Raw genomic sequence first — 15,459 nt, forward strand, 5'->3', positions numbered from 1 at the left:
TCTCTCTCTCTCTCTCTCTCTCTCTCTCTCTCTCACTCTCTCCCCGTAAAATATTCGGGCCGAAAAAGGATGAATTAAGGGACCTACACCCAGTAAATATAATTCAAGTTATAGCATAGCGGCGTGTAAAGTTGTAGGGCTTAGTAACGAGCGGATCCCTAAAATGTTAGTAAAAACTGAACTGACAGGTAAACGCCCGAGGGGTAGACCGAAACGTAGATGGGAGGATTGCTGATAGATGAATGTAGAGAGCGTTTGGTGGTATCGGCCACGGGTTCGTAAGGGCTTCATTATTACCGGATATACATAATCAGTGGCTGATATATGGTACCTGCTCATTTCTGATCATAATTATATAATTGAGGATACTGTACATTACACAAATGTCAAACTCTCAATAATACCTAGTGAAAAAAATGATCCACAAAGTATTTCTAACTACAGAACACGTCCAGGAATAAAATGAGAGCTTATATTGGATTCTGGATGTTGACTATCATACATAAGCAAGGCACGAACATTTACAAAAAAATTACACTTTAAAATTTTGTGAATATATCGAGCAACTTAAATATTGTTTTTACTTTGACCACTTGAATTCGAAAATGTAAGAAACCTATTTTCCATGAATGTTCTCGAAAAATGTATGTTAGTTGTTCGCAAAAAATGTATTAGTGATTTTTTGAGATTTATTTTTCGTTGTAAACGAATCAGAGAAACAAACAGACTGCTGCATTCATTGTTTTTCCTTGTTATAAAAACAAGATTTCTTTTTCATGTAGAGTAACTATAGAAGTATATTGACTGATTTCGTTCTTATACCGGCTGTCTTCAACATTTTTGTGATCTTTATATTGTGATTTTGCAATTCTTCGCAAATAGACTCAGTTTTTTTGAGATTTGTTTATTTTTCATGAATGAAAAAGTATACTTGCGTTATTCCATTCTTATTGGAAACCCGATATTTTACAACATTTGGGGAATATAGGGAAAAATGTGATCAGGGTGGTAGGTGTCTGTGAGGCTATACCCTTACAAATGAAATATAGTATATATTCATCAAGGATTAAAGATGGGGATTGTAATTGCACAAAATATTGAAAATCGTCGATTAAAACGAGTTTGCCGTACTTTTGTGTGTACTTCCGAGTACACTTTTTATAACTGTCACAAGGTAAATTCGAAACTATTTATATATCTGATTGGAGAAGTTTGTCGGGGGGTGCGGGAAGTTTGTTCAGCAAAGAACAACATAAATAAACAAAACCATATTTATTTATTTTATGCCGACGTTTCAACCTGAGTTTCAGCTCTTCATCAGGGGTTATGGCGTAGAAGGTAGGCCTGCTGATTGAAATGAAAACTATGTATAATTATTAGTCAAAATTGATGAATCTGCCAAGTATAGTGAGATTAAAAAATAGCTGGCGTTTCAAAACGTTTAATAATTTTAATTTTTCTTTAAGAACTCCTTATCTTTAAAACTACCAACACTAGAAAATCTAATAAAACATAATTTTAAGAGTAAATTTTCTCAAATATTTGCGTCCAATAGTTCCCGAGATCCATTTTTTTAAAAAGCTACTTTTCATAACAAAATTGCGAAAAACCATCAGTTATTTAATTTTGGAAAAACTATATTTCAGGAATGATCAGACAAACAGATGTCTGCTAGCACTAAAAATTAAAGATAGTTTAACGTACTATAAAGTAGTTTAGAATTAAAATTACCTTTATTTTGAATGTTCGTAATATTAATGGTTCCAGAGATATATTTTTCATAAATCAAAAGTTTTGTCCGAACAACTAGAAATCAACATTTTGTTTATTTATTGTGATGAAAAGATAGTTGACCGTTGATAGTAAATATTTAAAGATGGTTGGGGGGGAGCGGTTAAAGAATAACAAATAAGTTTTTAAAAAACTTATTTATAAGTGCCTACGTTTCAACCAAAATTTCTACCCTTCATCAGGACTAAGAACAGAAAACAAGATAACAACCAGTGAATAAATGTATGATTAAAGTAAATAATTGTACAGAATGAATATAGATAAAAACAAAGTAATGAAGGAAGTGGAAATAAAACGTATATATAGGTAATTAAATATGAAAGGAAAATAACATAATTACTGAAAAAAAATATATAATGCAAAGAAACAACGAAATATGAATAATTTAATTTAATAACAATAGTTTAATTATTAAAGTTATAGAAAGAAAATATAAGTAAATTAAAAAAGGAGAATAAAGAAACAAAATATAAAATTAAGAAAGGCAAAGAAGTCTATCTATTAGTTGGCGCTACAACCCTGCGATGGGCCTCCTACATGAGCCTCCGCCATTCGTCTCGGTTTTGGATTGCTGGCTTCCAATTTCGGACCCCAAGCAGGTCTCGTGCGTCTTTTACCACGCTCTTCTTTGACAATGGATTTCTTCTTCCATGACTCTTTTAGGCATTTCATTCCAGACTCATCCCTGCAACATGTCCTGCCCACCCAAGGCGTCCCAGCCTAAAAAAGGTTATAATGCTATATCCTGGAGCAGCTCATAAAGTTCTTCTTCTTCTCCAGCCTTCCTTATCTCTTACCGGCCCATAGAATCTTCGAAGGATCTTCCTCTCGAAGACCAACAGATTATTTCTATCCTGTGTGGATAGAGTCCACGTCTGGGAGGCGTATGTTAGGACAGGCCTAATTTAGACAAAGAAGTAATTATAAAATATGAAAATAATACTATATATAGTGAACAAAACTAATAAGGTAAGGATAAACGTAATAAACTTGTTAATAGCACATTAAACTAGCTTTAATATGAGTCAAGGGCGTACCCAGGGTTAAAACTAGGAGGGGAGAAGCAAGACTTAGTTAATCAGGGGGGGGCGAGCCATAGTTCATCAAATTGTGACATTTCATTACGGAAAATGAAACCAAAATTTTAAGATTATATATAATTTACTACATATCACAATAAGTATTTTCTTGTCAAAAAATTATTTGTTATTAAATTATATATATTTTTTTTCAATTGCAGCTCCTAACGTTTGGGTTCGCGCAAAAATCTGTACGTCAAATTGTTCCTGAGATATAGATTTCCCACAATAAATTCACAATTACTGATTTTTCATTACGTATTTTATGAAATGATTCTTTAAAAAAAAATTGTATAGCGGGAACTATTAAAGGTAAACAAACAGCTTTGTTAGAGCTAATGTTTTAGTAAATTTACTCTACTTTAAATTATATTCTATTAGAAAATGGAATTGAATGGATGGAATCGAAGTGAAAAATGAATAATTTTTAATTTCTTCGAAAAATGGTATTTAGTACTTTGGGACAACCCTGAAAACGAATATGGTTTTCTTTTTTCTGAGAAAAAATTTACCGAACTACTTTACTCCGAGCCTTACGCTTAATTCTGTTCATAAATTTTTTTCTACTCAAAATCTCATGATTTCATCATCTTTAAACCTTCCTAGGGCGAAATGGAACATGGAGCAAAAAGCCTCACGTAAATTGGTCAAGTAATAACCAAGTTCATTGAAGACAAAGATTCAACAGCCCTCTTTTATATAGAGAGAGATTTATACATTCAACACTCTTTTTTATATCGATAGCAAAGATTAGTAACGATATTTCGAAATTATTTAATCGAAATATTGATGAGGTTAAACAGACCAATAATCAATGTCTGTTTAAACTATCGTCTTGAACAGCCCTGATGAAGCCCTAAAAAGTGGGGCGAAACATCGGACAATAAATAGTTGAAAACTATTTTGTTCTGTTTTGACCGCAACCTATCAGGTTTTCGGTAGTTGAGGGAATGAACCTTCAAATGGAAAATGTATATTTATTGTTAAACTCATAAATTCTTTTATTATCAGTAATTCGATGCTACGGATGCATGTGTAACAATGAACTGCAGCTGCACACCAGTATTGCTTACAAAGCAGGGAAAGGTGGAAATAAATAAATAAAAGTTCTGTTATTAGTTTCAACAATATGGAGCTCAGAATGATTTATTTTTTTAAACGTTTTTAACAGCCGTCATTTTATATTACCCGTATCTATACTTGACAGACTCTTCAATTCTGCATGGTAATTATACATAGTTATCATTAAAGTAATAAAAAATTGGGGTGAAATAATTGATTTTTTTTTACCAGCCTCTTGTACTCTTCATATCTTTCCGCCACGGTCTGCTGGAACTTCTCTATGGAGTACGCAATCAGTACAATATGTTCTAGATACAGAAGAATCTGGACCAAGGGAAGCAGATTTCTTCGCCTCAAGAAAATCCTGACGGTTCGCCTTTTACAGATTGCTGCTGTTTCGTCCATGTATAATATGACTAACAAGGATCTTAGAATGTCACCCTGTTGCCTATTCCAAACTTAGTTGATGTATAGTAAAACTAGGACTATCAAGTACTAATAAATCATTAATTATCGTTGATTATTATTTATGATATATTAATTATAACTATTTTGTATTGAAGTGATGGATGGTCAACAAGCTAGGGTGTCCCAAAACTACCAACTCTTCTCTACTCTCCTGACGGCAGCAGTCACTTTATATAACTATCCTAATATTGATCCGAACTTGAGGCCCATAAATGTACCTACGTCACAGCTTTTACCAGAATACGATTTTATTGTAGTTGGAGGAGGATCAGCAGGTATATTAATTTAAAACAATAAATATTGCCACAAAAATTCAATATTTGTATTATTTATATTGTAAACATTTAAATATATACACTATTTGTATAATTTTAGGAAACGTTGTGGTTAATAGACTTACTGAGATATCAAATTGGACAGTGTTACTTCTCGAAGCAGGAGGGGATGAAACAGTAATTTCAGATACACCGATTTTGAATTATAATTTATGGTTTACTGACTTCGATTGGAATTATACAACAGTCCCTCAACAATATGCATGTGGATGTGAGTTACATTTATTTCGTTATAATATTTAAAAACATAAAACATATTATTACTTCACCGACCTAAAAGTCGATCAAATAATAAATCTTAAAATGGACCCTTTTTTTTTTTTGTTGTGGAGTGAAAATCATGAGGAAATAGACGCGGATGGAAAATAACGCCTCATGTCTATCCGTGTGTGAAGTTATTACCTGCTGAAACCACCTACCTATTCCTATATCCCACTAGGGATGGGATATCGATAGTATCGAAATATCTATATTTTGTCTCCGATATCCGATATCTTTATTTACTAACCAATAATACCAGAATATCAATATTTTCCTTCGTCATATTGGTTAAAAACAAAAATAGCCCGTTCTTAACTTATGAGAAAATAAAAAAATCATGGGTAATATGCACTCAAAATAATCAAACACCTCAGAACTACATATAAATTATTATCAAGAAATACCCAGCCAATAATATTAAATCCAAAAAATCGATATAGAAATAAAAAGAGGATGATATATTTTAAGGAAATATTACCAGTAATTCCTATGTTCATTATAGATATCGATATTCGACGTTCTTATTGATATCTATATTAAACTTTGGCAAGGAAATTTCGATATAATTTAATCGAAACATTGATATTGCATTTAAATTTTTTAGAGAAAATAAAGGATAGATTCATTATTAAAAACTTAAATATAAAAACCATTAGATACTGATATCGATATTCCAATTTATTGATAATATCGATGTCAAACTTTGGCAACAATATTTTCTTTTTGTATTTAATTTTGCTTTCTATTAATATCGATATAACAGTTTAGTAACGATATTCCAACATTATTTAATCGTAATATCAACATTTCGTTAAAAAAGGTAAGAAAAGCATATGGAAAAATTCAGAAAGAATTACTGATATTTTGTTTCAACATTTCATATCGATTTGTATATTCGAAATTCTTATTAATATCAATATTAAAATTTTGTGTTGATGTTTCAATATTACTAAATCGATAAATCGATATTTTGCTTATAAATCTAAAAATTTTAATTGTTTTCTAGACATTGTATATAGTTCCTATTAATATACATTTTTATTAATATTGATATCAAAGATTAGTAATGATATTACCTGATTAATTGAAATTTCCATATTTCACTTAATAAAATACACAAGAAATTATATTAAATACTTTTTCATATTTAATATTAATTATAATTATACCCTTGAAGTTTAATATCAATGTTAATAAGAATGTTAAATGTTTAAACATTATTAAAATCAATAATAAAATATTGAAACAAAGTATTAATATTTCATTTTGAACCTTCCCATAAAATTTTCTATCCTTTTAAAACGTAATATCCATATTTCGATTAAATAAGTTCGGGATACCGTTAGTAATTTTGATATCAATATTAATATGAACGTTCAATATCGAAATCGATATAAAATATAGAAAATATATCAATATTCTATTTTGAAGCTTTTATGAAAATTGTCAAGTCTTTTTTAAATGAAATATAGATATTTCGATTAAATAATTTCAGAGTATTGTTACTAATCTTTGATATCGTTATTAATAACAATGTCTGATATAGAAATCGAAATAAAATTATTAAAACTAAATATTAATATTCCATTTTGAATCTTTTCATCAAATTTTCTATCCTTTTAAAACGAATTATCCATATTTCGATTAAATAAGTTTGGGATACCGTTACTAATTTTGATATCGATATTAATATGAAAGTTCAATATCGAAATCGATATAAAATACAGAAAAAATATCAATATTCCATTTGAGCCTTTTATGAAAATTTTCATTTCTTTTTTAAATCGATATTTCGATTAAATAATTTCTGAGTATCGTTACGAATCTTTGCTAACAAAATGAAAAAGAATGTTGAATTTATAAATCGGTATAAAATATTAAAACGAAATATCAATGTTTCATTTTATGTTTTCCCATATAATTGCCTTGTCTTTAAAAACGGAATATCGATATTTCGATTATATAAGTTCGGAATATCGTTACTAATATTTGGTATCGATGTTAATATGAACGTCCAATATCGAAATCGATATGAAATTTTTGAAACTAAATATTAACATTTCATTTTATATATAAATAATTTTTTCCTTTGTATATCTATACTCCAATTTTAAGAATTCCATAAAATTTTATTGTTATTTAAACAAAATATATTCATAAGAATGTCGAGTATCGAAATCAATATGAAATATTATAATAAAATATAATTATTTCATTTTAATCATGATCAAAAATTGTAATCAAAATGTTAGCAACTGGGTAAAGTAGTAGTCAACCTCTCCGTGTTTCCAATCCACCCACGGTTGGAGACTGGGAATCAGTCTGTGGCTTCACCTTCTGTTAGACGCTACATACCTTCCTTAGCCCTGGGGATAGGTTCTTCTGAATAGGTGAGCCAACTCACTTCGCCGATCGGCTCTATGGGTGGCATCCTGGTCACCACACGCGCCTCGTATGGAACTGAAACGGAACGCACAGATCACCCACATTGTGCATTGAAGATAGACGGACACCATCGGCCTTTTGTATGCCATAGTATCCAATGCATCTTTCCATGAATCTGCCAGATAGGGCAAAACGGATGTGACAACACCCGACATCAATAACCCAGGGTTGGCCATTAGCCAGGACAGCGCCGTCGACACTTTAGCCGCCTTATCGCAAAACCCGCTGGATTCGCAGTCTGCCATCGATTCTAACCCCAAGGTACATCAAGGAAGGCTGAGGACGAATTTCTTACTTTTCCACTCGCAGAGTAAATTCTTTCCTCCTCCATCTAGCTGAGTTAAAAACGTTTCTCACATCTAGTGTCCGAGCCGTTTCCAATACCAAGATGATAGCGCCTACAGTAGATTAAAATTTGTAAAATCCAATTTGGTTCCTAGAGAGGCCTCCTCCACCTTCTGTGATCTCTTCATCCCTTCTCAGCTGTATCCAAAAGTCATATCAGTCGATAGGCTGAAGGGTCACTTGGCTGTCCATTACGATTTTCTGCATTGCCAATAAGCACATAGGCGATTGCGAAGTGCTATTCAACTTTATAATAACCGTTCTATAAGTCCTTACCCATGGATCTTCGTCCATCTCTTCACAAAGCTCTTTCTTGCACTGCCGTTTGCTCCTCTTGATAACTCGCCGGGGATCACGCCACTTAGCACGCAGGTGCCTTCTCCTCGCTGCATGGCACCGCATACATCAGTCAGCTCACAGGACTTTCGCCTTCGCCTTCTAGCATTGTGAACTATATGATCTAAGAGATCCGAGAGTTCCTCGATTGTGGAGCGTAAGAGCTATGTAGGTATAGGTGCTTTACCTAGACCCAGACAAATCCACAGGTGAGTGAGTACCTGTGCCTTTTCCATTAGGACATATTGGACATATGTCCACATTGCAGCCTTTTCTAAGCCATCAGATAACCTTGAGTCATTGTCTGGGTTTTTGTTTTGCTCACTCAGGATGCTGACATCAATCCTTAGGTCCCTCACAGTCAATAAGAGATCTTGCGAAGCCTAGGAGTAGATTAATTTGTAGAATTCTCATGGCACACGATGATTTCACATCCTCCCTTGTCATGCCTCTAGGGCATGCTGTAATGCTCACCACTTATTCCCACCACAAGAGTGGTGCACCTGCAGTCAATATACAGGTGCCATTCTTGCATTGTACAATATTAAATTATATCCAGGTTATGAAGAAAATATTTTTAACTAATTATTAAATATGGTTTTATTAAAACAAGCATAATCTTAATATTTCCTTTTAATAATCTAATGATTAATTAGAATAGCTGTTTTCCAATTAGTTATTCACTTTTGTTTTAAGATTTGATAGACAATGGAAATAAAAAAGAAATATGTAATAAGAGGACAACTTGCTTATTTATTTATGTTTTCAATTTCAGCCAATGGAGGTATCTGCACTTGGCCAAGAGGACACGGACTTGGGGGTTCAAGTACTTTGAATGATTTTGTTTACATGAGAGGAAATCCTCAAGACTATGACAATTGGGCCAACATAGGAAATACAGGCTGGAGCTTTCAGGAAGTGTTTCCTTATTTCCTAAGATCAGAAGACAATCAAGATCCAGCTATAGCAGGATCTCCTTATCATGCTCAGGGAGGTTACCAAACAGTTAATAGATCAAATTACTTATCTCCTATGACAGATGTATACCTCCAAGCAGGGGAGGAAATGGGCTACCCACTGGTCGATTCCAACGGTCCTACCCAACTCGGTTTCATGTTGGCGGAAGGAGTTGTTAGAAATGGGAGCAGATGCAGTACAGCAAAAGCATTTCTTCGGCCGATAAGAAACAGGAGTAATTTACATGTTGCTTTGAGATCAAGAGTAACTAAAATTATAGTAGATCCGGAGACAAAGACTGCATTAGGTGTCCAGTTCTTAAGAAATGGCCAAAACATAACAATTATGGCTTCAAAGGAAGTAATACTCTCAGCTGGTGTTGTCAATAGCCCCCAGCTGCTTATGCTCTCGGGTATCGGTCCTCAAGAGCATTTAGCTGACTTAGGAATACCAGTAATACAAAACCTCAGGGTCGGTGATAATCTTCATGATCATGTTGGCGTTCCAATCCCATTTAGTGCTCCACCTAACTACACGATTAACTGGAGGTCATCTTTTGAAAATTTTTCATCTATATTAGATTATGCACAAAATGGTGATGGCCCTCTCACGACACTTCTTGGAGTTGAGTGTACAGCCTTCGTGAACGCAGACCCCACTAGAAATAGCCCAGTTCCCGACACAGAGATACTGTTTAGCTCATACATCCCATTTAATGAAGACCAACAGATGTGGGCAGCAGTACCATACAATATCCACCCAACTAGTCGTGGAACAGTGAGGCTGCGAGATACGAACCCATTAAGTCCTCCTCTCATGGACCCACAATACTTGACCACCCCAACTGATATTGAGGCAAGTATGAGAACAATTCAATTTGTTTCACAACTCCTTCAAACAAAAAGTATGCAAAGAATTGGCGCCCAACTAATTACAACCCTTCTTCCCCTATGCTCCAACTACACAGTTATGTCGGACGAATATGCACTATGCCTTCTTCAACAATACTCTGTAACTATCTATCATTCAGTAGGCTCATGTAAAATGGGCACTGACAATGATCCGGCAGCAGTGGTTGACCCACGATTGAGGGTGTATGGTATAAAGAATTTGAGGGTTATTGATGCTTCCATCATGCCAGTCGTGACAAGTGGTAACACCAATGCTCCAACAATTATGATTGGTGAGAGAGCTTCAGATTTCATCAAACAAGACCATGGCCAAAGCATTTCATCTCAATGATTTAAAAAATAAATTTTAAACTTTTATTGGTTTATATACTTTTTAATTAAAGAATTTAAATGTATTGTTATTTTATATAATTATTTATTTATTCTGCACAAGTACACCAATTGTGGTGTGACCAGTTGCTAATGTTTATCGGTTGGTGCCAAAATAACATATAAAAATAAAAACATGAAATGAAGCATTTATTTGTAACACTTCTAAATATTTGGGCATTGTGAAAGCTGCAAAGGATTATAAGCTGAAACAACATAATTATGGATGAAATCAAAATAATGATGACAATAATATTCTTAGGGGACTTTTGAGAATAGTAAAATTATTTTTCATTTCATTTAATAATGATAAAATTACAAACAGATGATTGACCAAATGTGAATTTGAAGAAGATGGTCAGGGCTGTGGTCAAGAAGAACAAAAATAGTTTTCAACAATTTATTGATTGCCAGCATTTCGACCCACAATGCAGGTCTTCATCAAGGTTGAAATAAAAAGATGTAAATATGGTAAAGTTAATGTAAGAGTAAAACAGTGATATTAAACAGAACAGATGTAGATAAACTAGTTTGTTTATAAGGTGGGTGGCCCAAATATGATCTAGGTCCTACTGAAAAATAATCCAAATATGGGTTTACTGAAAAAAAAAAAGAGTTAGCTTCTGTTTCTATGCATAGACAAGAAAACATAATCTCAAGTCTTTTTATATCTCCTATATTATACCTAAACACGTTTTATTTAATCTCACTCCTTCGCAACATATTCATTTTACTTTCTTTATATCTTAGCCCTGATGAATTGTGGGTCTAAACATTGGCGATCAATAAACAGCGAGATTTTTGTTCTTCATGAATTCATCCCAAACCATCTCCTTCAAAATTATGGTAATAATTTACAATTAATAGATTGTAATCAAGCTCCTATATTCATAAAAGAAGTAAGAACTGAGTTAAAAATAAGAATATAATATAACTAAAGGACCAGGTAAATTTAAGAAATAGAAATAGAATTTAATGAAATCTAAATCAATAAAAAAGAGAAGAGTAAAATTTCAGGGAGTTATACCATCGATAAAAATTAGTTATTACAGTTCATAAAAATAAGGAAGTACCCATTCAAAGATGTCTTTTTCAGTTTCCTTTAAATGTACAAGTGACTGGTACATTTAACCATTGCTCTGGTTAAGAACTGAACTTTTTTTTTTTTTTTATTGGTTGGCTCTACAGACCTTCCAGACGTTGGCCTTGTTGGCCGGCTAAACAAGTCTTCTCCACACTTGCCTATCTTGAGCTACTGCTTTCCAGTTTGCTGCAAGCAGCTCTTTTGCAGCTTTGTTGATCATATCTATCCATCTGGTTTTTGGCCTCCAACATGGTCTCTGGCCAACTATACTGACATTCATTAATGTGTGGAAGCATCCTGATGGGTCGCTTCGAGCCACATGTTCTGCCCAATAATTGAACAATTATAGTACCATATAGTTTAAAGTGTTTGCTTTATCTTTCGCAAAACTGGTAATTTGATATATTCAGTATTTTTTTCCAAATACTTTCTTTTAAAAATGCATCACTGTTCATAAATATTACCATGACTTTGAACAAGTGGAATAATTTAGATGGTCGAGTTTCAAATATTTTGAGATTTTGAGAGCAGTAATAAAGCAGAAAATCTCAAAATAGTGCATTATCATTTTAACAGGTCTGATGGATACCTTCATTAAGGGGCGAAACTTCATCTATCAATAAATAGTCTAAAACTATTATTATTTTCCTATAAAAGTAAATTAATTGACTTTTTGGATAAAAATTTGCTGCTGCTGAAAATATTTAAATCATAAAATTAAATTGAATTCTAAGGACAAAAACATTACAATAAAAAAGAAGCCTGCATTTTTTTAAAGTGATCAGGGACCAGCAGAATTGTAGCATTAGGAAGGGAGTTATAATTGAAAATGTACAAAAATAATGAACTTTTTAATTTTTTTCGCTCTTTTCTCATAAAACGTTTACTCTAGATATATTTTATTGGGCGTTTATTGTTGAAAATTTAAATATTGAATAGAGTTATAATCGAAAATGTCCAAACATTTTCATTTTTCACTCTTTTCTCTTAAGCATGTACTAGTTTACATCTAATTGGGTGTAGTTCGAAGCAATTTTCATTTCACTCCTAATGAAAAATGAATCAGTTGATTCTTAGCACTTGGATGGGAGTTATCACCGAAAATATCCAAAAATGTTAATCATTTTTCAATTTTTTTTTCAGGTAATGTGTAATGCACCTAGTGATAAAAGATTCAGTTCAAAGGGAATTATCATCGATAATGTACAAAAAGATTAAAATATTTTAATTAATTTCTTTGTAATTTAATCTAATTAGTTTCTTCTAGTTACGTATGTACTCTTTGTGTATCTAATTGAATCAGGTGTAGAAAATTTAAATGTGCACGTAATGCAAATAAAATTAGCCAAATCGTACCACCAAGGAAGGAGTTATCGAAAATATACTAAATACTAAATATTTCATATTTTAGCCAAAAATGTAACATATTGTAGTAATTTAATATTAACAGTTTATCATTCTTTTTAGGCCTATCAGCTTATTTCATAAAAAGATTCACAATTCTCAGGTATAAATTAGCCATCTTATTTGTCATCCTTCAATCAAATGTGATAAAGATGGAATATAATTTTTTTTTAAGCATACATATGGAAGGCTAGTAAACCACAATTTTTTTTTAAGCCTATTAATATGAATAGTTACAGTATACATTTTTATAAATAGTCACATTATAAATTTTTTTGAATTATGTGATAAAGTTATACATGATTTTGTTATTATTATAATTTATTATTTTTTCCCTTACATATATTAATTTTTTTTTATAGCTTTTTATCCTTCTTTATTTCTGTGTTTAATTTTTCTATTATTTTAATTTTAAAACTTTCTCCCTTTGAACATAAAACAAAATTATAGTAAAAAAAATAAAAATTATATAGACATTTTAAATATAGTAAAAAATAAATATATACTTACATAAAACCCCAACATGGTCGTCCACAATTATAATGCATTAAAATTCAAATAATCACTCTAATAAATGCATTAAAAAAAAAAAAATAAATCAATAAATTAAGTATAATATATTTGAAGTTATGTCATTATCATGAAAAAATGAATGAGATTAATAACATAAACTAAATGTCAAGTTTCAGTTTGACCTTGTAACTCCTTCTTTTAATGTTGGTGGTTTTCAATGCGCACTAACCTGAATGTTTTGCTAAAAAGTTATAGGTAACTTTGAAGTCACCAGTAAATTATTTTTTATATTGTTATAATTTTTTAAATAATTTTCCACTTTTCCAGATGAGTTAAGAAACAAGATAAATGATGAAAATTTAACATAACTTTAAGTACCTAGTGAGGTGTAGACAGTTGACCGTAGATTACTGATTGGAGAAGATGGTCGGGGGTGCAGTCAGCAAAAACAACATAAATAAACAAAAAATTATTTATTTATGCCGACGTTTCCACCTGAGTTTCAGGTCTTCATCAGGGCTATATAACAAAAGAGATACCAACCATCATTTAGAGAAACATAAAATTGAAAAGAAATTGTTTTCAGTTTTATGTTTCTCTAAATGATAGTTGTTATCTCTTTTGTTCTATAGCCCTGATGAAGACCTGAAACTCAGGTGGAAACGTCGGCATAAATAAATAATTTTGTAATTACTGATTGAAGAGATTTGTTGGGGGGTGCGATCAGCAAAGAACAACATAAATAAACAAAGCAATATTTATTTATTTTATACCGACGTTTCGACCTTAGTTTCAGGTCATCAGGGCTATAGAACAAAAAGAGATAACAACATTTAGAGAAACATAAAATTGAAAAGGAATAGTATACAAACAAATTTGTAATCATACAAAATATTGAATTGAATCATAAATAATAACAAATTTGATAATTGATAATTGAATAGTAAAAAAATTTATTAATAATTGTGGAATTAGATGGTAGTAGATTGAAAACAGTGAAAAATAAAATATAATGTTATTTTTCATTGTTTTCAATCTACTACCATCTAATTCCACAATTATCAATAATTTTTTTTACCATTCAATTATCAATTATCTAATTTGTTATCATTTATGATTCAATTCAATATTTTGTATAATTACAAATTTGTTTGTATACTATTCCTTTTAAATTTTATGTTTCTCTAAATGTTGTTATCTCTTTTGTTCTATAGCCAGAAAATTTACTCTTCTTTAAATAATGTTCTTTTAGATTTTCTTGTGTTGTTGGTAGTTTTTAAGTTATTAAGCTCCGAATGAAAAATTAATGTTTTTTTTAAGGTTTCGAAACAGTCGCCATTTTTATTCCCCCTACCTATACTTGGCAGACTCATCAGTTTTGACTAGTAATTATACACAGTTTTCATTAAAGTGATCAAAAATTGGGACGAGATAACTGCCTTTTTTTCTTCCCGGCTTTTGTACTACTATTAGTCCTTTTTCTGATTCTGTTACCACAGGCATTTGTACGGATATGGACCAGGAGCGCTAGACCTACCGGACGGATGCAGTTGGACAAGGTGTACAACCGTGTAAATAATTGTTCCCCAAAAATTAAATGGTACCCACTAAATAAGTTTGTGAATTGTAAATAAACGAAGATTATAGGCAGCAGTGACATGCGCAGTCCTAAATGTACCTCTACACGTTTGCCAAACACCGACAAATTCGCGCATGCGCAAACCTGTGGATAAGCATAACTGGTATTGGCCTGAATTTGTGGCCGACCCTTGTGGTATTGGTTTTTGGGCACAAATTAAAGGGCACTTGTACTGTATCGACATGTCTGTATTCAATTAACCTTGTTTTAGAACTGCCAACTGACAAATGTTTGTGTTCTCTGTGTTTTAATTGATTAAAGAATTTTCCTAACCATCAGATTCAATAATTATCTTTAATTTAAGATTAAAAATCCTTCGTAAAATCCTCAATGCTACTTATTTTGTTACTAATAAAACCATCCATAAAGACCTAAATGTTCCTTATGTAACCGATCTAGCCGGAACCCAATATTATTCCTTCCATAATAATCTCCCTAACCACCCAAGCCCACTCGTTTC

General features: G+C 31.9%; 1 protein-coding gene across 1 annotated transcript; it reads left to right on the forward strand.

Moving 5' to 3' along the window:
• Positions 1–3,489: 3,489 nt before the first annotated feature.
• On the forward strand, positions 3,490–10,336 carry LOC106691625 (glucose dehydrogenase [FAD, quinone]-like). Its single transcript, XM_014437454.1, has 4 exons — positions 3,490–3,508; positions 4,496–4,675; positions 4,776–4,946; positions 8,898–10,336. The coding sequence occupies exons 1-4, from the start codon at positions 3,490–3,492 to the stop codon at positions 10,319–10,321; spliced, it is 1,794 nt and encodes a 597-aa protein (XP_014292940.1). The 3' UTR covers positions 10,322–10,336.
• The last annotated feature ends 5,123 nt before the right edge of the window (positions 10,337–15,459 follow it).

The sequence above is a fragment of the Halyomorpha halys genome, unplaced genomic scaffold (assembly GCF_000696795.3).
Source record: "Halyomorpha halys isolate HHAL.00 unplaced genomic scaffold, Hhal_1.1 Scaffold2556.1, whole genome shotgun sequence".
Taxonomy (NCBI): Eukaryota; Metazoa; Arthropoda; class Insecta; order Hemiptera; family Pentatomidae; genus Halyomorpha; species Halyomorpha halys.

Coding starts and splice junctions, on each gene's coding strand:
- LOC106691625 (XM_014437454.1), top strand. Junction 4,676..4,775: donor AGTTGGAGGAGGATCAGCAG/GTATATTAATTT, acceptor GTATAATTTTAG/GAAACGTTGTGGTTAATAGA. Junction 4,947..8,897: donor TCAACAATATGCATGTGGAT/GTGAGTTACATT, acceptor TTTCAATTTCAG/CCAATGGAGGTATCTGCACT.